This window comes from Botryllus schlosseri, chromosome 7, assembly GCF_051294905.1.
Source record: "Botryllus schlosseri isolate E-star chromosome 7, Bs_hap1, whole genome shotgun sequence".
Lineage (NCBI taxonomy): Eukaryota > Metazoa > Chordata > Ascidiacea > Stolidobranchia > Styelidae > Botryllus > Botryllus schlosseri.
In genome coordinates this window covers 8,003,257-8,029,267 of record NC_137242.1, presented here as the reverse complement: position 1 = coordinate 8,029,267, position 26,011 = coordinate 8,003,257, and the positions used below count along the sequence as shown (strand labels likewise).

Below are 26,011 nucleotides of genomic sequence, written 5' to 3'. Positions count from 1 at the left end.
CTCTCTTCGACGGTTAGTTTAGAGATAACTAACCTATCGATAGTTTATTCGAGGGCACATTCATTATATCGCTAGAAATTGATATGTGTTTTACTACAGCGACTTGAAAGATACCAACGTAGATAGCCTAACAAGGGTAATCGCCTGATAGTCATCGCTTGAACGTTTCGACATCTATGTACTGTACATCTCATTGCTTCTCCCATGAAATTATACGATCGCTGATTATGATGACGTCTAGATATCCCTGATCCAGATAGCAATGTACCGCATACCTACGGCTATCTTTCCTACCATTTCAATTGGCATAACCCTCCTGTCAAAATTGAATTCTCGTCTGCCTGTCGGATGACAGCCTGCGGTGGACGCCCGGCTCCTGCCGCGTTTGTTTGATGACCAGCGGTCATTTACCATATATAATCCCATGGCATCACGGAGCAGAGCAATCCCATCCTCCTGCGCTTGCACCATCCCGTACTCAACGTTGGACAGTGAGATCGTCTTCATTTTTAGATAGCTATACCAGCTAGGTCTCGACAATCCCATACGCTTCCATAATCATGTCAAAGAAACACGAATCCACGATTGCACGAAAATAATTTCTCATTACATATTTTATTGTGCTCTACATAAGTAATTCTAACATGAAGAAAAGCGGGAAACAGTGTATTTGTAGACTAATGTGCCCTACAGGGCTTGAAGATTGCACTCTAAAAAATGAAGATGATTGTGTAATGAATGTAGTACAACGCTGAAAACCTGATGAAGCATATTCACAACACATACATATACACTATACAGTAATGATAAAATCTTTCACATCAAAGCTTCCTACTAAAAATATGGAATCGGCAGTTTTAAAAAAAGAATAAATCGGTATGACATTGGTCGTCCACATTATTCACCTAACCGCCGACCAGAACCCCATATGCGTCTTTCTTCATTTGTGTTATTATTCTGTGTACTTGATGTAGGTGCAACCCCGAATCTGGAACGTCTTTCACTGGGGAAGAAGCGATACCTGAAGGACAACATGGTTCGTATTACATCCATTATTGGCCAGTAGCAAAGTAAGAGAACTCACAAAAAACTTGGTGTTTCAAGAAGAGGCCGTCCTCCGAATTCCGTAGGATAACTGAACTTTAGAAAATAGTACAGATGACCGACAAATATCCCGAGAACGTACGGCAACGCCCTAGAAATATTCATGCTGGCTAAGCTATTCGAGAATTGAAAGTATGCGTGTTCATATTCATTTACCGGCCAGATATGATGAAGTTGAAGGCCAGTAAAACCCAAGGGAAATAAGCTGCCTGTAATGAAACGCAATAGTAATTGCCGTCGAAAACCATCAGTAAAATCCAATACCTTGAATTTGGTTCCAAACCAGAATGAAACAATTTCATCCCGATTAATCTGACACCATACATACAAAGCAGCCAATATCAGCACATCAAAGTAAGCCTTTAAAGTAACAAAATATGTACATATTAATACTCAAGAAATGTCCGTAACCGATTCATGCTTACTGGCAGTCCGATGGCTAACGCAATAGTGATCGTAGAGAATAGATTTACGAGCAACATGTATAGGTAGTCGGCTGGTTTGCCTTCAAATATACCTTGGCGAAAAGGATCAGCAATTAGTCATGATGTTCATGATGTGAAAAAGACAAATTGTAAGAAAAATGCGAAAATTACCTGTCTCCAGTCTTATTGAATAGCTGTACAAGAAGTACAGCCATATCAAATACGGAAAACCCAACTTGGTATAAAATGCTGCTGTGAACGGTCTCCAGATCTGTAAGATAATTTTTCGAATCAAGACATCGGTATGGGCGAAAATCGCTGTGCAAAATTATATTAATAGAAAATGCAGCTTTTGTTCAAGTACAAAATAGAACTATTTTCTATGAAGACAAGTCAAGAAGATGGCGTAAGTAATGGTTTACCGAGCATTTGTCATTTTGACAATACCTTTGTTGCTCATGATACGAAGTTATCCATCCAGGCAGCAACCAACCGACAAATGCCATACGCAAAATCAATCAGTTTACCAGTTTGACGAACACATAAAAACACATTTTGACTATAGAATAGTAATTGAAGGATCAGTATCCTATAATAATATGGTGTTATTTTCATACACACCTAAGCTGTGGCATTCAAAAATATAGTTAAAAGGGTAGTAAACAGCTTCCAGCTATGCACAGTCCAGTCCGCCACTTCAACACTGACAATGCATATACCGCTACCCTACATGTACAGTTGGAATTTAATCCAAATTGAATATCGCAGGATTTTGTAGGGGTTCAACCAATCCCCTCAAATTCGCAATATTGGCAGAAGGAATTGGTTAAGGCTGTAGCACAAAATCGATTGGACATTTTCAAGTCAACAGCACTGATTTTTAATTGTGACTCAACAAAGTAAGCACCTTACATGAAAATTTTGGAACAACAAGTCCCAATCGAGCAATAAGTTGTAAACATTCACGATTCCAAGCCGAGCAGACAACGGTATAACCACTCCTGCTGTAAACCTGGAAGAAAAGGGGATGTTGGCAGCACATTTTCACTCTCAAATCAACTCAACTTGACTATATCTCACCAATATCTAGTCAGACGTGGCATTCCATTGTACCATTCACCAATATCATTTGAAGTCATTCTCAATCCTTAGTGCAGGTTCAATCAATAAATAAACAGACTATTTACATTATCTGGAAAGATGAATATTTGACTGCATGACTGCGTGCAAGCACGGACCAAAGTAGGTCACGAATTTTTCCATCAATTACATTTGAAAGTAATACAGCATATAATCACTCTGCCACAAGAGATTCCTTTGTCAAGATCTTATAAATATAACAAACATATGTCAACAGTCTTATCACACAAGTAGATAACAGAGTAAAAAGCAAATGCGTTTTATACAATGGGAAAGCCTCCCGGGTAACAGAATACACAAAATGCGTTTTTAATCACAAATCAAGTAAATTTAACGACTGCAATCAAATACGCTGCAATGTCACTGAAATACTACATTTTCAGAAATGTCGAATTGCGGAAAGACCTTCAAAATATTGAAGGAAATGTGCAGGTTTGCAAAAGTGCTAATTTGTTATTGCAACAAATTGCACATATCAAAGCCATAACTTTTTATCCAGGATGAAAAGAAGAGCACAACTGATATGCCGTAAGGCTATAATTTATAGGGACACGACAGAAGCCTGTTTGCACCAAAGTCTATTGTGGTCGAGATCAACACTCTGTTGGCATGAAATTTTCAATGCCGTTCAAAACCTAAAATATTTCAATCTCCCAGTCTACGACCGCCCCCCCAATTACGGCGTTGAGTATTATCATCGTTGTTCTGCCTTCTAATCGGCGCAGTACCAAACCCTCCAGAAGTCCTCACGTTAGGCAAATATTTGTAACTGTAAAAAAGCAAACGATTCATAACAGAGACACATGATACTGACAATGCGAACGAATTAACTTACAGAAATTGTGGAGTTTCCAAGAGTCTGGCGCCACCGAAATCTTGAGGGTATTTGAATTTAAGAAAGAAATACAAATGTCCGACGACTATTCCCAATATTTCCTGAATGATCCTAGAAATTATGGCTTTGGTAAGTCAGAAGCATCAATCAATATCATCAATCACAGTAGGGATCAATATGCACAATTACATGTCCACTGCAGCTGTTTGTTGAGCCCTCCAACGGTAATTCTGAGGGTTCGGCATCTTGCAATTAAAACAGTAGTCAGGATATGGCTAAGATAAGAGATGTGGGAATACAGTACGAATCTGGATTACACACTCCAATATTTACCTCTACTCGTTTGCATATACATTCGACTTATCTACTATTTGAATATACGACTGGTGGTGCTGAACTTGAGTATTGCTATTTGCTAACATAACTATTGCCATACACATTAGCATCAACACAAAATTGCATAAACATCAGACCAGGCAATACCTAGGTGGTTAGTAACCGGTAAACTTCTACTAATTTGAAGTATCTGATTGCACCACTCAAGTGTAGACTACTTCAACTCTTACTTCCACTGATTTGGAAGGCAAACTACCTTTGAGATATTGTCAAGTACACAGTAGTATATGGATAGAGTTGCGCAACTTTTGTGAGCGACATCAGCATAACAACATGGTGTTGTATATCCTGTAACACGGTAATATATAATTTTAAAATTACATCTAATTGTGCAGCAATTAATCATTCTGCAACGTTCAATGTTGTCATCAACGATTATATCGAACTACAATCTGACATCTCTTGTATCAATCTATTTCTTTGTGTAGTATTCAAATTCAGACCTTTCATTCATTTCTACTTCTACTTGAAGGCAACTCGCCATGACTTGAAAATCGCTAATTTTGCTTGTAATTGAATAGAAATTCATGGTACGACTGCTACTTTCGCTTGAATATCGTCGAAACCTACTTTGAATAACACCAAGCAATTCCTTAAGGGGATAATTAAATCCAAAGTGAAACAGATATATCATTTGAGATGAAGCTCGTCAAAAGACAAAAGTAATGCTACAATGGAAACACTGAATTTTTAGCATGTATGCAGAATTCACATACCTGCCGGTCAGAATGAAGTTGAAGCCAAGCAAAACCCATGGAAGATATGCTGCCTGCAGTGTGGGATAGGAATAATAGATGAGAAAACTGAAGCTGAGCATTCTTTGAAATCTAACCTTGAATTTGATTCCGAACCAAAATGTTACAATTTGATCTCGGTTGATCTGGCACCAAACGTAGACAGCTGACAAGATAATTCCTTCCCATAGTATCTAGAAAAATAAATTATTCCATTGAGCCACATTGACAGGACATAACTTTATAGTGGGATGAAAAATGTTTGAAGTATTCGGTTCAATATATACAAGTCCCTGAACAACAACAAAATGAGTTATATAAATAACGTAAATACTGAATTATCTGATCATAGGGCAAGATTTTGCAACTTTTTTTTACAGCTTCCTAAATACTTGTAAGATATGTAGAATGCCGTTTTAAGCTGTTTAAAGGAATCTTATAGTGCAACTTTTTTCAACTTTTGTCCATTTTTTTCATGCAACTTTTTGAAACAATTTGCAACTTTCTCGATTTTTCATGAAAGTATTTTCGATTTTGGTGAAATACCCGGCCAAATTCGACTGAAACACCGTAAATCAGCACCGAAGTAACGCTTTTACGGGTATTTCGGGAACTGAGCTGGAAAATTGACCTTTTTTTTTAGTCAATCTGGGAAGGGCACCTTTTTTTTTTCAGTCAACCGAGCAAAATGTGGTCAAAATGCAACTTCTGCAACTTTTTTCAAAAATAAATGCAACTTTCCACGGATTTAACTGCAACAAAATCTTGCCCTACTGATCACTATTAGTCTATAAGGATTAAAGCCATGTGTGAGGGCAGTGAGGCTATCTTAGCCATGAGATTTGGATTGCCTGGGACCATTGCCGCAGTCAACACAGACCACTATGATCAAGTTCAAATTCAGAAGAGACGGCGTTTTGGAACCCAGACAGCATCCTGTATCGTGTATGGATTATGCCCTGGCCCCTGGTCCACAGCTAGCGCCTTCCAGCTTCAGCAGTTGGGAGCTTTCGATCACAATACAGAAAAGTTGGGTAACCTCAAGTCAGAAATGCATCTAAATGCACTAAACTCCAACTATGAAAAATTAATCTCTTCGAAGGCATCAAAATTACACTGATATCCTACTGGGGAAATTCAATCTGTTTCATTACCATTTTTATGCTAGTATGTGTGGTGCAACTGTGCAGGTGGTTTGGTCATGGTGACCTTCAGTGGCAAGTGGTTAACTATTATAACGCTCGAGCCTCGATATTGACATTAAATGGCGGATGTATTCAGGTCAATGCAATTCAAGTCGTATCATGCTACAAGGCCTACGTCAAGCTAAGCAAGGACCAAATTCGCGGGACTCATTAATAGAACAATTTTCGAGAATTATCAAGACATACGAGACTCACCATAACATTCAAGGCCAATCCAAGCAATACCGCTGCCAACCATGAAAACGCGATCATAAACACATAATCCGCCGGTCGGCCATCGAATATCCCTGCATTCAAAATAGAATAGTGTCATAATCAGAAATGTTACATTTGTAACGAATAGCCTCACATACCAGTTTCTAATCTGTTGGAGTAACTATACAGAAAATACAACATTATCAAGTAATGAAATCCGGTTTGAGGAGTGATAGGGTAAAATACTGCTGCGGTGAACGGTCGCCATATCTGCAATGCAAAATATGCATTGACATAGATCATAAGCCTATGCAATAGAGACTCCACTTACATGAAATCTGTAAACGAGAAATTCCCAAACCAATAGAAAATGATATCCATCTATGATTCCCAATCTACCAGCGAGGGGAAACACGACCGAAGCAGTGAACCTGATTGATATACATCAACAAATGTAAGACAGAGGCGAGATTGATATAGGAAGTCTCTCCAACAATTGGAAACACATCAATTAAGACCAACATCAGTAGACAGAAATCAGGTTCTTCAACCTAACACAAATGTGTATTGCTTATCAAATCTATGAGGTTCTCGAGTGTCCTAGATTTGGTCACTGGTCAGCGTTGTGATGACTTTAGTTGCGACTTAGCTCGAGTCAGATTGGAGTCACATTTGTCAAATGACTTCACGTTACTCAAGTACTACCCTAAATAACAAGACTTGAACTCAGCAAAAGGAAAATGCATGAATTGACTTGTGACTCAGATTTCTGAGTAAATTGTCTCATGATCAGATGTCACCAGTGCCCTACGCCCCTACCATGGTCAAGTCCGTAATGCGCCCACATCTATACACATCACCTCAAACTGAAATATTTGGTGAGATGAAGATGAAATTTACTTGGATTCGTAAGATTTTCGATGACAGGTTGATTTCTTTCACTGACTGACTGATGTTAATAAATAGAAAATTTTGTGTGACATTGCTAGCAATTCATCTCTTAGTGAAACGCCAGAATCACTATACCCCATACGACAAATTATGGAATGGCTCAATCTAATTCGTGACAGAATTTACAACTATATAATGATCTTGACCCTGGTCAGTAAGTCAGTCAATTTCTGACATTTTTATCCATTCAAAACAACAAACAGTCATAGGCCTGAATGCAATAATCTCCAGTTACACACGTGCATTGCATTACGGCACGATCAATCATATAATATCGCTGAGTATGAGTAGGTTATTCTAACTTACCAGCATTTGGTGACAAGAGGAATACTCCGGTACCAGTCGCCAATATCGTTGGACATGTTGCTGAAGTCGTTGAAATATCAAAAGTGAACAAAAACTGTCACCTATAAGTTCTCGTTCCGTCCGTATGTGTAGCTTCTGCGTTCTACTGACAACGTGGCTCTTAAGCTTCTTTACAAGCGACCGAACTTGTTATCATGTGCAAAAGCAAACTGGGAACTGCGTCTCATTACCAAGCCGACGTGTCTTTGCGTTTGGCTAATATTCTGTACAACGAATTAACCGGTTATTCTATAAATCCGGCTCGCAAATCGTTATAATGGTGAAGTAATGGTTCATTGAGCAGCCATTAATCAATCGACATATATTTTCATCTGCTACACACACAATGTATTGCGATCAGAACAAAAAGCTCATTGAAACCCATCTAGCGTCCTTCAATTCAAGGTTGGTGGCGACAGCCAACTTGGAATTTACCGAGCGGACGGCTCCATCAGAAAGACATTAACCAGCTCCATTCATTCATTCATTCATTCATTCATTCATTCAAACAATCAAGGTGAAAACGACTTGGACGGGCCTATTAATCAGGCACACACACCTCGACCATGAAGATAACATAAAAGTGACGAAAATGAAGTGGCATGTATCGGTTAGGTTATCATCAATATAAATAATAGCAATATAAAATCAATACATCACAAGATTTCGATTTAATGAAAATATAGGAGGGTGCTGAAAATACTTGGAGTGGATCAGACATCCACCTTGACCTACAGAATGTAAATATGAGACACGCACACTGGATTTAAGAAATGATAACATAAAAGGAAGCGACAAAAATAAATGATGCATGTGTCGGTAGGCGAGGTCGATATCATCGTCCCGAAGTGGCAATCTCGAGAGCTGGCAAGTATTGACTCCACTGCACTTGAGATGGATAAAATATACTCATTCCTGCCTACAACATGTGTTTTTATCACCTAAGCTTCCGTTGCCAGTTGCGATAGTTGCGTTTACTTCCTGAGACAGTCAATAGTCGCGTCGATTACGTAGCGTCCATCTGTACCCTCTGTATTGTAGCGGAATGAACTGGCACTTAAACGAGCGCGACTTTTGCTTAGGCCGATTGCTGGTGTTGATGTTATCAATAGCTGTGTTATTATTAATAACTGTTCACGCAAGCTTCGTGTTATCACATTGCAAATAATGACCACGACAGAACCAGAAATATCTGAGGAAGAACTTGCACAGTACGACCGCCAAATTAGACTATGGGGATTGGACGCCCAAAAGCGTTTGAGGCAAGCGAAAGTTCTCGTTGTGGGACTAGGTGGTCTTGGCGCTGAGGTAGTAAAAAATATCGTGCTCGCTGGCGTCAAAGCCATCACTTTACTGGATCACAAAGAAGTGACTGAAAACGATATGCGTAACCAGCTTCTCCTAAAACCGTCAGACCTAGGTCTCAATCGTGCCGAAGCCTCCAAGGGCGCCACACAGGAACTGAACCCCAACGTAATTGTCACAGCTGATACTACTCCATTGTACAATAAAAAAGACCACTTCTTCAAGGAGTTCGATGTCGTTTGCTTAACGGAGGTGCCGGTAGATGTACGATTGAAGATAAACCAAATATGCAGAATGGAAAGTGTGAAATTTTTCTGTGGCGACGTTTTTGGATTCTATGGCTACAGTTTCGCAGATTTGGGAATGCACGAATTTGTGGAAGAGGTGAAAAAATCGGAGGATGCTATCCATGTCGATACTGGAGAACCAGCTGCAAAAAAGGTAAAGGCAAATAAAGTGGATGGAACAGAAGAGACAGTTCTTGTAAAAGTTGTTGATGAATTCTGCAGCCTTGAGGAATCGTTTCGTGAAGATTGGAATAAAAGATCAAAAAGGAGCCTTCGTCGATCATCTCACGTGTACTTCATAGTACAAGTACTAGAATCGTTTATGAAACTGGAAAAACGCACACCCTGCCACAGCGAAGGGGACCGCGAGCTTTTATTGAAGCTTCGTTCCGAAGTGCTGACCAATTTGAAGCTTCCCGAATCTTTGATTCCACCGGAATTTGTCCAGTTCTGTGTTTCGCAGCTCAACCCGGTGTGTGCCGTCACTGGTGGGGTCCTGGGCCAGGAAATTATAAAAGCAGTTTCGCAGAGAGACTCGCCTCACAATAATTATTTCTTCTTCGACGGGAGATCGTACAACGGAATTGTAGATCAGCTTTCGCCACCGTGATCACAATTCGGTATGCTATGGTAGCGTGATACATTGATATGCAGCTTTGTTGAAAGCTGGAAAAAGGCATTTTCACAGACTTCACTGGTGACCAGTTAGTCACATGCATTGGAAATGTAAACGACTTGTGACATCACTGCTGTGGCATGTCTGTGTCACAAAAGGATTTCATATTGGCCAGGCCAAGTTGCGGTGCATTTGACAATGAGTGGGTCGACCTATGTCTCGCTTGTGCCACAATTGCAAGTACAGTCACTCCGTAAGAGTACATTGAATGGTGCCATGACTGGGGCACAACGATGCTTGTACTCAAGTTGAATAGTTGTGGTCCATATGCTCCGAGTACCGAATTATCTGATGAACGATAAAAAATAATTTGGTAATTCTTTGACCATGGCCATTTCATAGCGATAATACTTGACAGGAATACCATTTTGACGTATACGTGGTCAGTGCAACATGGTTTCGATACTGATTTATAAGTATCTCACATGTGAAGAAAGTATTGAAACAATATTTCCTATTGGTGAAATTAATTGGCCGCAATTAGATCTGAGTGCTAGCTTCACTGTGCACAGGTACAGTTGTAAACTTGGCTCTAAAGTATTGTTACATCCATCCAGTGTCTACGCATGTATTGCTCACAGAATGACGCACTTGGCATGGTGACATAGCATTTGTCCCGGTTATAGGTTACCAAATACAAAATCCTTTTCTATGTGGTGTAGCTCTACTGCTCAAATGATGCTGTCATGATTGTGGTACTAATAATTTCAAGAACCATGACAACCTCAATACAATACTTACATGGAATCAAACCGTGTGGTAATAGATTTGAGGATATTAGAAGTAAGCTTCATACTAGTTTTCAATAATAGCAATGCAATTCACGTGTCCTACCTTCTGTTAACTGTTGCAATAACTGATCGAACAGCATTGGCTACAAATGTTTCAGGACAATGGAAAATATATTTCTATGTACATTAAAGAGTGCCGATGACCTCAAAATGTATGAATCACATGAGCGTGAAAGTTCCAGCTTCAACAACATGCAACTTCAGCTGGACGAATCACGCAACCGATATATGATATGAAGAAAATATAACAGAACAAAACAGATGCTGCTACACTTGGACAAGGCTTTATGTACTTTCAGAATTATGTGCCACCCTTTTCAGCGAATTTCCTACTGATATTTCAATAAATATCCAAATTGGAGAGATGAAGTAACAGATCAGCAGCACAGAACCTGAAGCCATGCATACTTGCCAAAAGTAGAGCAGCATACCTACACAAAAATCACTTGTGACGTCAAGACAGTGGGTCGCACAGTTGAAAGACACGCACACAATTGGATTGACCTTGTGCAGCGTTGCATCGCAAAAATTCTAGATTGTCAAACTCGGTCGTGTGGAGTTCAAATCGAGTAAATAAACGAAATTGAGTAATTTCAATCAAAAGCGATACGTAAAAGGGATAAGACGCAAATTATTATACAGATAGGTGAAAAAGTGCAGGCGAAAGTAGCGAAAAGATATTGCATTAGTTATAGTACGGGAAAGACCGATCACTTCGAATTAGCTTTGATCTTGCCACAAATCAGAATAAAGTATTTACTGGACGATTGGACATCACGTCTTAAATCATCATGGGTTACAATTACAACTATACCATGGCATGGTATCAATTTTGATCCCACTCAACTGCTCGAGACGCATCGAATCAAATGCCATAGGTAACTGTCCAGTGAATATTTATGCATGGTCAAATTCGAAACAGGTTTCTTGCAAGGCTACACTTCAACTGCTTTTCTATCCCCTGCATCATCGGGAATCTGTTGAAACATGTCATGTCCAGTTTCTGCGATTCAACCGTTGAATAATGAAACTTACTGGCAAAATTTCTTCTCTCGGAACGTTCTGCTGCAAGCTTTCGTCCTTGTTTGTCTTTTTCGCGAATTCTTTGATGTTTGCGTTGGCCTTGCCAGTAGGTGGCGAGATATCGTCAGGAGTACCTGCTGATCATTAGGACGATAGTAATTTATAATCACTGAGGTATGAAAGTTGGAGCACCATGTAGAGCAGTGGTTCTCAACCTTTTTGTCTTCGCAGACCCCCTTTAGACCGTCACGTCCAACATTTGGTAAATTTGGAGGTTTTGCGGACCCCCTGAAAATGCTTCATGGAGCCCGGTGTGAGAACCACTGGTAAAGAGCTAAACTGTACATTTTACTGCGCAGTAACAAAGCATTCACGCCTTTATTAAGTACTACGGTCTCTGGCCCGTTAGTACCACACTTGAGCTGATTTGTCAACATTTCAAAAAGTACGTAGTTATTATAGGACGGACCGGCATCAATGAGTGTTAGCTTCACAGCCACTAAATAGTCATTAGAGTCAAATAAATAGGTTTATGAAGGTACAAAACTTCGGCCAAATTTATTCTGCTACGAAGATTTTCTACAGATTCTCATCTCTCTGTACTCGATAAAATTTGAAATGTTGATGAATCATCAAGTATGTTTGTAGCACTGCCAGTCATCGTTATGGATTACCGGTAGTGAGACGGGTAGCGGTAATTCTTAGCCAGATTCTGGTAAGTGTCGGTGAGCGGTTTCAGGTTCCGCATAGTGGAGCGGAAGGTCATAAAAAACTTGAGTGACACGATTACGATAATGCGAGTCGTAATCTACCATTCATAGCGCGACAACCAACAATAGGCCGATTCTCATTTTAAAGTGAATATCAACGAACGAACATCAAACTGAATTCTCCAACGATAGCGCTTTAGGAGTTGAGAAGGTACCGTAATATTCCTACTGATACGATGCCTTTGCAATTTTATGTTGAGATCAAACTTTTGTCAAATACTGCGTAAAAAATGTAAAAGAGTGATTTAATAAATATGCTATAAACTATTTCTACTTTGGTTCTATTCTCTTTGATTTACATAACAAATTTATACTACAAACAAAGCTATTGTGGGTTAGCTGCATCTCACTGTTATCTATGACACATTGGCTTGCAAGCAAGAAGTTCAACAACCCCTGCCAAGCACCACCATGTCGGAACAATATGTTAATAAATCGCTTTAATAATCTTGTATAAATTTGAGAGTTTCCCACTTCACGAACACTCAGGAAAGACCGCCAAAAACTAGATTTTCAATGGGTCACCTTTTCATATTGTTGAAATCGCCAAGAGTGAGTTTTTATGCAATGCCTTGGGTGCAGTTTGCAGACCTAGGGGGTTTGGGGTGTGGTACTTGACTTGTTTAAGGGGAGAGGTGGATTATCGCTATGCTGTTCGGCTTTTTCAGGGAAAATTATTCCCGCATTGCGTCGTCTTCTTGCGTGTACCAGGAAATATGTAATTTTTGGTGGTTTCGCCAGACCGTCCGTGAAATCGCAAAGCAACAAATTTCACAGTTCTTCAGGAACTAGGTTGTACCACGGAACCTTTCCAGTATCTCACACCCTAATAATTCAACAGAAATTATAAATGCAAGTATTTACTGCAACTTTTGTTAAAATTAGGTGAGACTTTCTCGCGATTTTGGTGAAAAAAAACTTGCACTGGATATCACCAGAGTTTTAAAAGGTGGGTCTACCAAAGACTTTAACTGGAAACTGAGCAGTCAACACAATGACTCGGACTCGAGTCGTAATACCATGACTCGAGTGAAAACTGTAAAAGTGAGACTGACTTGTGACTCAGAGCCTTACGACTTGGTTACAACTGAATAATTTTGTTACGAGTCGGTCCGCCTTTCGCAAGCAAATCAACCATCTCACCCGGCAATGATATTTCCTCGTACTCGTTTTTAACGGATTGCAGATCGAAATCATTTTCTGTAATGTAACGAAAAGTCAATCAAATTTCGAATAATCGCAACAATTCAATCCATACCGTTTTCCACTTTCCCAATATCAATGTTAGCAGGGCGATCAGTCTATAAAATAAAAAACGACGCTCACTAAACAGTAAACGCGATAGTAATGTGAAGGACCCAATGCAATGTCAGCCTACTTTATGGAACAAAACGTTGACTTGCTGCGATTCCACCATGTCATCATAATCGCTATCGTCGGTTACAATCGTGATTTCCTCAACACCAATCGTAGACTTGCTGGTTTCATCGATGATCGATACTTCATCGCGTGATGTAGACGGAGTCGGCGCACTGACCTCACTCGCGTCTACGGGTACATGAAACGTTACATGATATCGAGCATGGCGAGTACTCTCGTGTTCAAGTTACCTCGTTGCACCGCTGTCGCCTGGCCCTTAATCGCTTCGATTAACGGAACGACCTCATAGCCAGGTGGTACCGGCACTGTGTCGGCTTCGCCCTCTGTAATGGATATAATTCTAGTCAGGCGTTCAATATGAAATATTCGAGCTATGGAACGCAATTTGCAGGAACGGAAGTAGGACGCAAAAGTGGCTGCAGTGTGCAGTGTTAACAATTCGCCTTGGGCCTGATAACTTGTAGCGGTTTTCAGTAAAATTCAAAATCTGCGATTCGGGCTTATATGATATTCAACGGTCACTATTTAGGCACGGTTGTCAAGGGTTTGAATCACTCAAATGTCAACTAAACTTCATACCCATCCACTACAGAAATCATATCAAAGTAAATTGACTGAAAACACGCAGTTATAACGGATAGGGCCAATGCAGATTGTTAAAAGCAGTTATACGGATTAAAACTACACATGAATTTACAGAGCGGCATGGCATCGTAGTTGCGTAGAAATTTCAGTATGCACACATGTGGCAGCCGTGCTCTATACTGCTCCCTGTGACAGTTATAGTATTGGTGTCTGGTGTATTATTTCGTTTTCGTGTCTAGCCGCTTCGGCAAACGGACTCACAATATAGTCTCTGCAGCAGTTGTTGTATCGTGAGTGATCAACCACAGATGGAGGTATTTTACACATATAGGTTTCGCATTATCACAGCTTACCAATCTGGATGTGGGCAGTAACCCAAGTACATACATAAGTAGTGGCTGGACAATCACAGATATGCGACATGTAGGATGGCCAGGTCAAATGATTATTCGAGCAAGAAGGACTCGCTAATGTTGCATAAAATATCATGAAAATTGCAAGCACACAAAACAAATTCAAAGTAGCATTCGTTAACCTGAATCGGAGGAGTTCCTCCTTGGCTGCGTCGTTGTTCCTTCCGACGTGTTTATGGGCCTGACCGCTCGGATTCGCAATAGGGCTCGAAAAGATTGCCGACAGATTGGACAACCGCTTTGTTGATACCTCAGCTGGTCCGCTGGAAATGGAGATTGAATGTAAAATCACGTACTGCGGTGAAATTAAAATCAATAGCGCTACCAGTAACCAGTAATTCCCTGACTTCAATATATTTTCATGAACTGTGCCAGGTGTGTGTAACCTGTTGCTCGCAACGAAGTGCTAATTTTGGACGGTGCGCAGATCGTGAAAGGGATTTTTTAGCTACCTTACACTGGCACGTTTGAGGTAACCTCGAATGGGCCAAGAGAGGGGGAAATGTTAGTATAAAAAATGCATATGCGAGCTTTGCACATGACTATATCTCCATAGTTTATTCAATAACATTTTTCCATTATTACGTCTAGCCAGGGTTGTAATGACTTGAGTCCGACTTTTTGGTCACTCGGCTAGACTCGGGACTAGGACGGCCGTTTCATTGAAACTTCGAAGAATAGTAAAGTCACCACATTACTGGTATCTCGTCCATCAGTCCTCCTCATACTTGGAAAATACGACCAGAAACTATTAGGACTGAGAAAAAGTAAGATATTATGAATGCGAGTCATTCTATATCACTCGAGCAGAGTCGGAAAAAGTGGATTAAAGTGAAAACTGAACAGTGAACATAACGACGTGAAGTCGAGTCAAAACACTATGACTTGGACTTGACCCTCTACTAGCTGACTTGGACTTGACTTGGTGGTGAACTGAAAATGACTCGACTTGACTCGAGTCAAAACTATAGAAGTGAGATTGACTTGTGACTTGGTTACAACCCTACGTCTACTACAACATCAAATTGATGGAACAATCTCACCATTACTAGTCTCAGAGTTATATCTGCCACACTTGCCAACAAGGTGGCACGCCAAAGACTTATAATTAGGGAGAATTTTTTTGACATGTCAAAATTAGGTCAAAATTGTATCGTTATTTTACAAAGTTACAACTTTTTTGCAACCTGCATTTCGCTTGTATCGTAGATTTTGCATTGTCGGTGAACTTATCATTTGACATTTTACAGCTTGTAGCCTACTTTATAGGCCTACCGTTGTAGACGGCCCAGTGTCTGCTAATCGTGAATCATAAACATTCAAATGAAACAAATAGGTTGACATGGTGTTATGCTCAACGTAGGGAAATATCCCAGCTGAAGCAAAGACTTTGTGGGCATTGCATGGTTCTTATATCAAGAAGCGCATGATGTAAAATTGTGATGTAGACACCATTGCCAGAATGAAGCAACACGGTGTGTCACCAGCAGTGTACGCACAACTTTAGTGCTGTCAGCCAACGACTGCTGCTGTTGAACGTCCTTTCTCCATTCTTGGCAAGCTACTTAGTAAGGACAGACACTTTCTACCCGAAAATGTAGAAAAGTATCTTTCGTTATACTACAATAAATTTCAATTATTTCTACCATAATGCGTAATGTAACTACTGCAATTTTTCCAGGCCAGATTTCGTTAAAATTAAGTTTTTCCGTGTAAAAATTTGTCAGTTTTGACTTTTGAGGCGAAGAAGTTTTTTTTCCAGGTCAAACTACCTCGTAAGGACAGACAGTTCCAACCAGAAATGAAGATAAGTAGTACAATTCGAACATTATGTGTGAAAACACCTAATTTGCATACGTTTTGTCAAATTTGGTAAAAATCAAGATCTTTAGGTCAAAAAAAGTCGGAATTTTGATTTTTTAGGTCAAAATCTTTCGTTTTTTAGGTAACAAAAAAATCGCCGCACTTAACGGTAATATGAGAACTATCAATGATACCCCAAACAAGGTTTGGAGGTAATAAACGCTAGAAGAAACTAGTTCGCATTTTATAACAACACATAATTTATCTAATGAAATTGTGCGGAAGTGCAAACGAATTTTATAATACCGTAACAAAGTTTTGTTCTAGTTCCAGTTACCCCAGGGTTGTAATGACTCAACATTTTCTCTCATAATACGGAAATGACTCGACTCGAGTCAATCTGTGTATTGACTCGACTTGGACTCGAGTCATTGCGCATGACTCGAGCCAAATCATACGACTAGAGACTCAGACGGCCAAGACCGACATTTCATTGTAATTTCGAAGAATAGCCTAGTAAAGTAACCACCCTATTGGGATTTCGTCTATTGGTGCTGGTACTTGAAACTGCGACCAGAAACTGCTAAAAATGAGGGAAATTAGTATATTATAAATGCACACCGTTCGATATCATCAAAAAGAGTTACATAAGGTGGGTTTAACAAGATTTTAACTGGAAACTGAGCAGTCAACAGTCAACACAATGACTTGGACTCAAGTCATTATACCATGACTCGGACTCGACCCTCTGCTCGATGACTTGGACTCGGACTTGACTCGGTGGTGAATTGAAAATGACTCGACTTGACTCGGGTCAAATCTATAAAAGTGAGATTGAATTGTGGCTCGGAGCCTTGTGACTTGGTTACAACCCTGGGTTCCACTCTTGGCAAAGCAAAGTCGACTCCAACAGCAAGACACGGGACGCCATATAGCAACCTACCGCAAGTGCTGCACAGACACAGATGCCTACACGGCAGAATCATAGTGTCTCGCAATTCGGATAGGCAGACGACGCAGTCCGAGCTGTCATCTTCCGCGTCACTGTCCTCGTCATCTTCATCTTCGTTAGAGTTTTTATTCTCGATTCCAAAGATTTCTTGGATGAGGTAACAAACTCCGTCGATCTGAAATCGGAAAAGAGACAGCATCAAGCATTATATATCAAATCAACAATCATATCATCACATCAAATATACTGGCATCAACATTATAGTAAGGAGGCAAATTTTTTATATATTTGTTACACGATTGTCAGCCAAAAATATTCGGGGTTTATTTTAATCTGAATATTTTAAGAGCTTCTTGGAGGTACAGAACTTCAATATACAATTGAATAGTATATTCGTATTGAAATGAGCCCGAATATTTTCGGCTGACACTCGTCAAGGGTAATCATCAGCATCTAGTAGTGAATTGAAAAAGAGCATTGTATATTAACAATCGTATCACAAAATATGACGTCACCGGCATGAAATTTCGAATAATCGGGGCGAAGAGAGCGAGTAAGCTCAAGGTAATATTTTTAGATGGTACACAGACTTCTTGTGTAAGCACAGGCTTGGTTGGCGTATTTAGATAAAAGTCGACTCCCAAGGCACCCAAATGAAAGTATGAACGACCTCTCCCAGCAACACGGAATCTGTCGTCCTGATAATTTTTTGCACAATCAGGATTGATATACAATGTTGTTTTCAATTCTCTACTAGTTGCTGACGACTACCCCTGACGAGTGTCAGCCGAAAATATTCGGGTTCATTTCAATACGAATATACTATATTACACAATTGGATATTGAAGTTCCATACGTCCAGGAGTCCCTTAAAAGGGATCAATATCTAAACCAGTGGTTCTGAACCTTTAGGTAGGCACCGAAACCAACAATCAACCTCCACAGCTAGCAAAATAAAATGTAATTCGTTCGGCAATCTTACAGCTATCAACCCATAAAGTAAATGAATGAAGTCATTCTCAATTTCAACTACACCTATCGCGCTGATTCCGAAAATGTAAACTGTAATCTAGTCGCGGCACTGGAGCCCCCTCAAACCCGGCCTCGTAGAAAAAAATTGTGGCACTGTGAGCCAACGAGACACTGAGTTTCTGTGGTTCGGAAGTAATGATTCTGGACCAGTGGCTCCTAACAGCGGGGGTTCATTAAGCCAGTCTCAGGGGTTCAGCGGAGGTCAAGTCACACAACAAAATCATACAGCAGACGTCTCACTGATAGGCATCAAATATTCAATATAATCTTCTTGTTTTGTATGAAAACCATGTTTTAATGGTACCGGTATTGTTCTTTTGACACTCTTGTTGATACACAGTTCATTACCGGTATTCTATAGTAATGTATTAGACGTGTAATATGGTAGAATCATTTGTGTCTGAGCATAAATGTGGGCCTGAGGCTAGGAAATTAGCGTAAGGGTTCGCCAGATTAGCAAAAGATTAGAAACACTAGATCTGCCCCTCTCTGAGCAACAGATTGCCGGATACGACATGAAGAATTGAAGATAATGGAATGTTTATGCCTTTGCCTATGAATGAATTCTGATCAAGACCTGGTATGGAGAACTTTCCTTTTCAAACAGCACAAAATGACGAGCTTGGCGTGATAATATTCATGGAGCGTCATCGATCCCAATGGCTAAATCATTGAAGCAACGAATTCTATCATAAAGCCATCATACTTACCGCCTGCTTTTGCTTCACAGCTCTCAATGACCACGAAGTTACACTTGGCTGAAAAAGTAGAAATACTAACAATCAAACACAACCTTTACTAGCCCGAAGAAGAACCATATTTACATAACAACAACCATTGTTTGTCAGTATTTTGCACAATAGATTCCATCCCATTCCCGACACTATTGTCATTTGTTATTAGGAATGGTTATTTCCAGAGTTCCGTGTGAAGACATCACCAAATCTAACCAAATACTAGCGAGTCGAGCAGAACTGTGGACATTGGATTCCGGGCCAACCAGCTACGATACCAAAAATAGCCACCACACTCTTCAACACAAAGACAATCATTAACCAGACCGTTCCAAAAACTTGGTCTACTGTCACGGATTTTATGTAACAAAAGTAGTTGCAGGTCAAAATGCTGTTCACGAGTCGTGTGGCAAAAAGACCGTACCAATTTGGCGTGAATCTGACCTAGCGAACGGTAGCCTACAAGTCTGCCTACATATTGTATGCTGAAGACCTCTTAATAATATGACAATACTGTGAATAAAACCCATGACATGTACCTGTGTTATCTAAAAACAAGTTCACACAAAGCCTCCAACAAGCATCTGTCACATTCACGACCTTGTCGGGCATGACTGTAAGGTTTCAATCAATATTATCAACAATAGTTCGGTGATGGTGCTTGATATTCTTCGCTATGATCCATGCTATAAAGTGGACGAAAATGAGATCGTTAAGCCTCAAAAAATGTGTGTTTGATTACGATTTGACACAATTTCGGTACAGTAGTTTGTTAATTTCGTGTCCCCTGCGGTTCCTTCTCTACCAATACTACTTCGGCTGAAATCCTTTCATGACCGCATAAGATAAATATCTTTCGATTGATAGCAAGAATTTCAGTCGTCATTATGTTGCAATCTTATCTGTTATCAATCTGCAAACATGTAAAACAATGACATATGTGTTGTGTCACTATCATTCTGGCTTTACAATTCATTGTCTCAATGGCTATGATGCCTTTTTCGTTCACAATAAAAAATGATAGATTAATAAAACATATTGAATGTCGGCAAGAACAAACATCAATTTTCAGTAATTTTCACCAACCGGCAATTACTATTTCATGGCAAACTAGAACTGATAAAAGTAGATTGTGGTTAAATCATTGGCCAGAACAGTTTCATGCTAAGTGCTAAGCTTAATGAAAGGTGCGAAGGACTTTGATCACCGCATAACATAGATAACTATCGAAAGGATCTGGTAGAGAGATAGATGAGGCACCACCATGAATACAATCTGTACGTAAAAGATATTACATTGGTAAAATTCATAGTTCGAACACTTTTAATGGCTAATTAATGCCGGATTAGTACCCTTTTGAAACATATTTGGTGGAAACATTCCTTAAATGCTGATATTAGCTTCATGCGTATTGTATATCCTACATATTGCATCTAGGCTACATCCCCGACATAGCACTAGCCTACATGTGATGCACGCTTTACAGTGAACTCTAAAAGAAGATACTCAACGGTGATATTACTACGACATGAAAACACGTCAGACGTCATGAAGAGTAATCCATTGTGATGAGATGAATAGGGGTTCTAAAAATAGAACTGAGAGGCTTTGTACATTGGAGTGGTATGACAGTGCTAGAAATTTTTATCATCTTCGAAGAGCTACTGGGAAGAACGCAATAATCCAATAGCCGAGATAATGCCATCAGGCTTGCTATTTGGTCATATTTCATGACAGTTGGCCTTGTAAATTAAACATATTAAAGTCAAACTGTATTTAGCCGTGATAGAGTTAACAGCTAATTTGTTCGGTTTATTTTATACCGAATGACACCAAGCAACTCTGTAATGCGTAATATGTACGTACCAATGCTCATTTAGTTTTCCATCATAATGATAGTTTACCACCACTACTACTTGTACCTATTGTCAACCAACCTATACCGATACATAATTACAAAAACCCTTTATAACATCATTGTAGGACTAGAGTTTTTAGCAGTAGAAATTGATGTGTTTGATGGTGAAGGTTCGGTGTGATATGGTAAATCTAAATGGCATTCTTAACTGATGATCTATGACTGTATTATATGGTTTAGTTTAATAGTTTCGGAAGTAAATATACGGTGACACTGTGTCAGAAACAACGAAAATAGCAAGTATCTTTAAATCAGTTTCCATTCACGCTTAAGTAACTGGCTTATAACAAACATCATGATTTTCAATGAAGAGATAGTCAAACAAGCTGGCATATAAACACTGCTGAGCATATTTACAGTCACGTACCTTATAAAACTCTGCATATGTAATATGACTGTGACCCACAACAGTCGGTCCAGCATCTGCACATATTTGAATAACGATTGGTATCTTTGTATAACCTTTTGTCCACTGAAAATAATATACAGTAATGACAAGGTGTCACCTCAGGCCTGGTGGTGATTCAAGCGTTTTTGAGTCATATACAGATCTCCCAATACAAGGATAAAACATTCATTCCAGTACTGCTGATAGATGCATTCAAATACACTCACATCCACATTGTGCTTGCAAAGGTCCTCTGGATTAATACAGTGTGATGGGAGACAAAATTGCTGCTTACTGCCAGCAGTGAAATGTACAGTGTCTGATACATTTGTATGCTTCTCTGGCGCGTAACTGCAACACAAAGACAACTGTTTGTAAGTGAAGTGTTATGTCACAGGAGCCAAGTTCTATTATGGTTATTCTTGCTACAGACTTGACTCAAAATTGCCATAATTTGAATAAAATGTCATAACCCTGAAACCTCTTCTTGGGGATTAGGGTATTTGTACTTACCTACATAATAACATATTATTATAATAATTATACATTAGGCTATATATAATTAGGTTATAATAATATTATATAAATCAATTGTTCGTAGAATGCCTTCTATGTATGACTTGACTTGACTAAATTTCTCTCATATTTATTCTCATTTTGCTCTTAATTTCAGAAAATTCATTAACTGACAATAAGAATGCAAACTTGAGCAAAGCTCGGAAGTATAAACCCAAGATTTTCCAATACTGCGAAAACATAGGCAATCGACAAATTCAAACATAGATACCATATTCAGATAGACCGGTATTTACAAATACAAATAGCATTGATATAGAGAGAATTATGACTTCACGACATCTCAACACTTTATGTTGCAAATTCCGATGACTTGGGCCTTGGGGGACATGCGCAACTGAACCCAATCCTACACAAAAATCAATATCATTTAGCAAATGATCACTTCCAATAGGTATACCGTATGTTGATAGTATAGTTCTGGTGTTATCCAATAGCTTGCATGATTGAATCACAGTTAATTTTAAGATTCCTCAGCCTATTGTATTTTTACCAGTGTCAATGAAACTATGTTTTAGCAGCTTAGAATCACTAAACACTACCCTCAAAATTTAGTGACTCACAAAGGCATAACAACAGGCAATCACAACAATTACAATATTTTAATTTGAATGCTGAAATCTTGAATAGATCAAAATAGCCATACCAAAGGGGCTCATCGCTAATTTTAGAAAACGGGTGCCAGTCAGAGATAAATGTTGATCATGACTCCTGATATGAAATTTGATAGCATGACATCATATGCCAATAATCAAGTTAATTGTTGATTAGAAAGCCTCAACTCACATCACATTCTTATTGACAATATCTTCCGTCGCGTTGTAGTATATTGTGATCGAGCATGGACAATCCGCGTCAAACACAAACTCGACGTTATACATGAACGACCCTTCGTCCGACGGAATTTCGGCGTAAGTTGGTTCTGAATCGTTCACTTTCTGCGCCGGCTTACCCATCAGACGAGGTATTCTAGGAAACAATGAAAACTCATACCATAAATGTATTTGGTTTACAGTCGAAACGAGCCCTACTTGACGAGACGTAATGAATCTTTCCGTATATTGACGAGACATCGTAATGCTTTGAGAGGTTGGCCTTGTGAAGCTATGCGATATGGAGCCTGAAAATAACGCAGTAGGCCAAGATACGACAATCTGAACAGTCATTTATAAATCCTTTTTGGCCAGCGATTAGCAATCTTGCCAATACTGAAACACAACAAATAAATTCATTCCTAAATCATATAGCCTTGAAAGTGAAACAAAATAAGGTGTCAACTTTTTCACGTTTCCTCAGCCTACATGGTTTTATCATGAATATTTATAGACCGTTAAGGGGATTGATTATTATCACTTCTATACGAGTTTGCTGTAGCCTGGTTATTAGTTTACTTTCTTTGGTGTTCTCGCAAACAGTCAATTCAGTGTTTATAGAGCAACAGAACAAAACACAACACAGATTTACATAACTCTAATGATTTCTCCTACATAACACTGTCCATATGTACATATCGTTGTAGAATCTAAAGCATTATTGGTTATTGGTCACACTTTGGCAGCACACAATCTACTTCTAGGGTCATCACTTTCCCTCAAACCACCAAATATACTATATTTCGTGCTGAAATCAATTGCTTGACATTGATAACATCCGTTTCATAAGTTATGAATGATCATTAGCTGACAATCTGATAAAATAATCTAACGATCTAGCCAGAAAGGACTTGCGGTCTCGCAGCTTTATGATCTGGTTTCAACTGAAATACGGTAGATATAATGAACATACCTCATCTACGACAATCAATATTATTCTATAAGGGAACAAAATATGATAAAAAAAATCTCATACGTCAAACGGTTTTGGCCCAAGGAAGTTCAGATCTGCATTTTCCCCAAAAAGATACGACTCCGGTTGCATAGTTTCGAATTTCTCACCGCCCATTACGAAATGGGAGGAGAAAAAGTTTCCTGAAAACATCGGGAAATTGAAGATTACATTCCTTCCAGCAATTAATCACTAGCATATAGATGAGCATTACCTGATTTGGGTGGATATATGTATGTTGAATGTGGCGATATATCAACTTCTTCCACTTCACTTCCATTTCTACTGAAATAAGAGCCCATCCTGATCCTTGCAGTGGCCGAATCGGAAATTTCAGATAAAATCCAAAATGATCATTCACCGCAACAAAATCTCATCAAATCGATATTCTTTACAACTTTCTAGTATAGTTTAAGATCTGTTGAAAATATAGACCTGTGATCAAAAGTAAAAGGACAATAATTTCTCAAACAAAATCAGAAAAATTACATGAGATCAGTATCAGGCTAGAGACAATTGTGGAATTGATATCTGGCCAGACTGGAATCGGTGGATTTTTTCAACAACATGTTGTGTGTGACAGACGGATTGCTCACGTGATTGGAAAATTTTATTTTGTGACGGAAGCATTTTCCGTCCTAATTCAATACTGAACTACTTATTAAACGACACAATGTGCTAAAATAGACCTGGTATACGCTGGATTAGGGTTACGCAGTATATTCGCTGGTTTGCGAATGCCACGTTTGCTTTCGTTCACTGTTAAGCGCAAGCGCCTTATTCATACAATACAATCGCGGTCCATCCTCAAGATTACCGGACCACGACTGACCTATCGATCTCGCTTCCCATGACATGCCGCCCTATTTCTTGTCACTTCCTTTTTCTATACTATCTTCTTTACTTTCGTTCTGTGTGCATGCCTCCTCTTTACATCGCCTAGGCCAAGGTGGGTGTCCGATTCCATAGACAACTCCTAGTCGCTTTGACATCTTCCTTTCTTTTCATTGTATCACATTTTTTGTGGTGTGTTGAACTGATAAAATTGCTAATAAACCAATGATGATGATGAAAAAAAAGAGGGCATATTGGACTTCACTCCCGTGGCGATATAGCGGGCAGTCCAGGCACTATAGGGCAGCGGAGCGCCGTATCAGCTGAATCTGAAGAGCTGCTCAACCCTGTATGATAGAATCGGTGTCCTGTGCTTACACTCATGTTTCATTTTTTTAATTATTTTTTATTGAATTACTTGAACTGGGAGAATCATCGGTGCTCACCTGTTATATCAGGCAAGACGTATAGGCCTACCGAGATTCCAGTAGAGTAGGGTGCTTAACTACGAAACAGTATCAGTACCGTATCAGTTTATTATTATTTTCATCATTTCAAAACAGGTGAAAACACTACAAAACTGCAACATGCTAAATTTTTCGGAAACTGACCAAAAAAACGGAAGCTTTTCCGGGAGTAGTTTCAAAATTGAATAGTTTAATAAATGTACAAGTAAGAGGAGAAATCAACGCCCACTGAGCAATAAATAGGAGAAACATAACCGAAACGACCAGAGACCAGAGTGAAGTCGGACATAAATTTGCCATCATAACAGTTGGCCATATCTTAAGCGTCATGTTCGGTACACGCGTTACGATCAGCACCAATTGACTCCGGTTCTGATTCTCGTCAGATTATGTTCTGGTCATCATCATCATCATCATTGGTTTATTAGCAATTTTATCAGTTCAACACACCACAAAAAATGTGATACAATGAAAAGAAAGGAAGATGTCAAAGCGACTAGGAGTTGTCTATGGAATCGGACACCCACCTTGGCCTAGGCGATGTAAAGAGGAGGCATGCACACTGAATGAAAGTAAAGAAGATAGTATAGAAGAAGAATGCGACAAGAAATAGGGCGGCATGTCATGGGAAGCGAGATCGATAGGTCAGTCGTGGTCCGGTAATCTTGAGGATGGACTGTATTTCTTTAGTAGTAATTGCTTGTATTTCGACTTGAATGTGGACATGCTCGTCGACTGTCGGATGGCCGGCGGGATACTGTTCCACACATCAGGTCCAGCATATTTGATGGAGCGATGATCTTTTCGGTCGATCATATGATATTTGGACGACGTGGACGCGCGTGTGTTGTACTTGTGCGCTTTTGATTCAGAGGTAAAGAAATCATTGAAATATTCGGGGCAACGACCGCAGTGAAACTGAT

General features: G+C 39.4%; 3 protein-coding genes across 4 annotated transcripts; 1 reads left to right on the top strand and 2 right to left on the bottom strand.

The window, feature by feature from the left end:
* Positions 1–596: 596 nt before the first annotated feature.
* LOC145443473 (uncharacterized) lies at positions 597–7,577 on the bottom strand. Its single transcript, XM_080321439.1, has 17 exons — positions 7,292–7,577; positions 6,366–6,465; positions 6,193–6,304; positions 6,035–6,126; positions 4,733–4,828; positions 4,617–4,669; positions 3,505–3,615; positions 3,319–3,438; positions 3,242–3,270; positions 2,610–2,676; positions 2,442–2,541; positions 1,701–1,800; positions 1,530–1,621; positions 1,369–1,464; positions 1,261–1,313; positions 1,085–1,195; positions 597–1,021 (listed from the first exon to the last, which is right to left on the bottom strand). Exons 1-17 carry the CDS (start codon positions 7,345–7,347, stop codon positions 898–900), a joined length of 1,512 nt encoding a protein of 503 aa, XP_080177565.1. The 5' UTR covers positions 7,348–7,577; the 3' UTR covers positions 597–897.
* Positions 7,578–8,376: 799 nt separating this feature from the next.
* Positions 8,377–10,750, top strand: LOC145442346 (SUMO-activating enzyme subunit 1-like). The gene has a single exon (XM_080320249.1). It carries the CDS (start codon positions 8,498–8,500, stop codon positions 9,530–9,532), a length of 1,035 nt encoding a protein of 344 aa, XP_080176375.1. The 5' UTR covers positions 8,377–8,497; the 3' UTR covers positions 9,533–10,750.
* Positions 10,482–24,249, bottom strand: LOC145442338 (putative E3 ubiquitin-protein ligase MGRN1). Of its 2 annotated transcripts, none has more exons than XM_080320236.1 (15): positions 24,002–24,249; positions 23,812–23,930; positions 22,995–23,083; positions 22,750–22,932; positions 21,615–21,738; positions 21,367–21,471; positions 19,058–19,105; positions 17,307–17,490; positions 14,683–14,823; positions 13,793–13,885; positions 13,561–13,730; positions 13,441–13,483; positions 13,326–13,382; positions 11,425–11,549; positions 10,482–11,366 (listed from the first exon to the last, which is right to left on the bottom strand). In XM_080320236.1, the coding sequence occupies exons 1-15, from the start codon at positions 24,087–24,089 to the stop codon at positions 11,325–11,327; spliced, it is 1,611 nt and encodes a 536-aa protein (XP_080176362.1). In that variant the 5' UTR covers positions 24,090–24,249; the 3' UTR covers positions 10,482–11,324. The 2 variants fall into 2 exon arrangements, with proteins under 2 accessions (XP_080176362.1, XP_080176363.1); XM_080320237.1 differs by having other exon boundaries at positions 11,425–11,546.
* Between the last annotated feature and the right edge of the window lie 1,762 nt (positions 24,250–26,011).

What these genes read in the sequence shown, in the direction of transcription:
- LOC145443473 (XM_080321439.1), bottom strand. Translation starts at nt 7,347, where the DNA reads ATGTCCAACGATATTGGCGACTGGTACCGGAGTATTCCTCTTGTCACC. An exon ending in CCTCTTGTCACCAAATGCTG is followed by an intron (nt 6,466 to 7,291) that starts GTAAGTTAGAAT and finishes TATATCAATCAG; the next exon opens with GTTCACTGCTTCGGTCGTGT. An exon ending in AACTTCATTCTGACCGGCAG is followed by an intron (nt 3,616 to 4,616) that starts GTATGTGAATTC and finishes CATAATTTCTAG; the next exon opens with GATCATTCAGGAAATATTGG.
- LOC145442346 (XM_080320249.1), top strand. Translation starts at nt 8,498, where the DNA reads ATGACCACGACAGAACCAGAAATATCTGAGGAAGAACTTGCACAGTAC.
- LOC145442338 (XM_080320236.1), bottom strand. Translation starts at nt 24,089, where the DNA reads ATGGGCTCTTATTTCAGTAGAAATGGAAGTGAAGTGGAAGAAGTTGAT. An exon ending in GATTCATTACGTCTCGTCAA is followed by an intron (nt 22,933 to 22,994) that starts GTAGGGCTCGTT and finishes ATTGTTTCCTAG; the next exon opens with AATACCTCGTCTGATGGGTA. An exon ending in TTTGCAAGCACAATGTGGAT is followed by an intron (nt 21,472 to 21,614) that starts GTGAGTGTATTT and finishes TATTATTTTCAG; the next exon opens with TGGACAAAAGGTTATACAAA.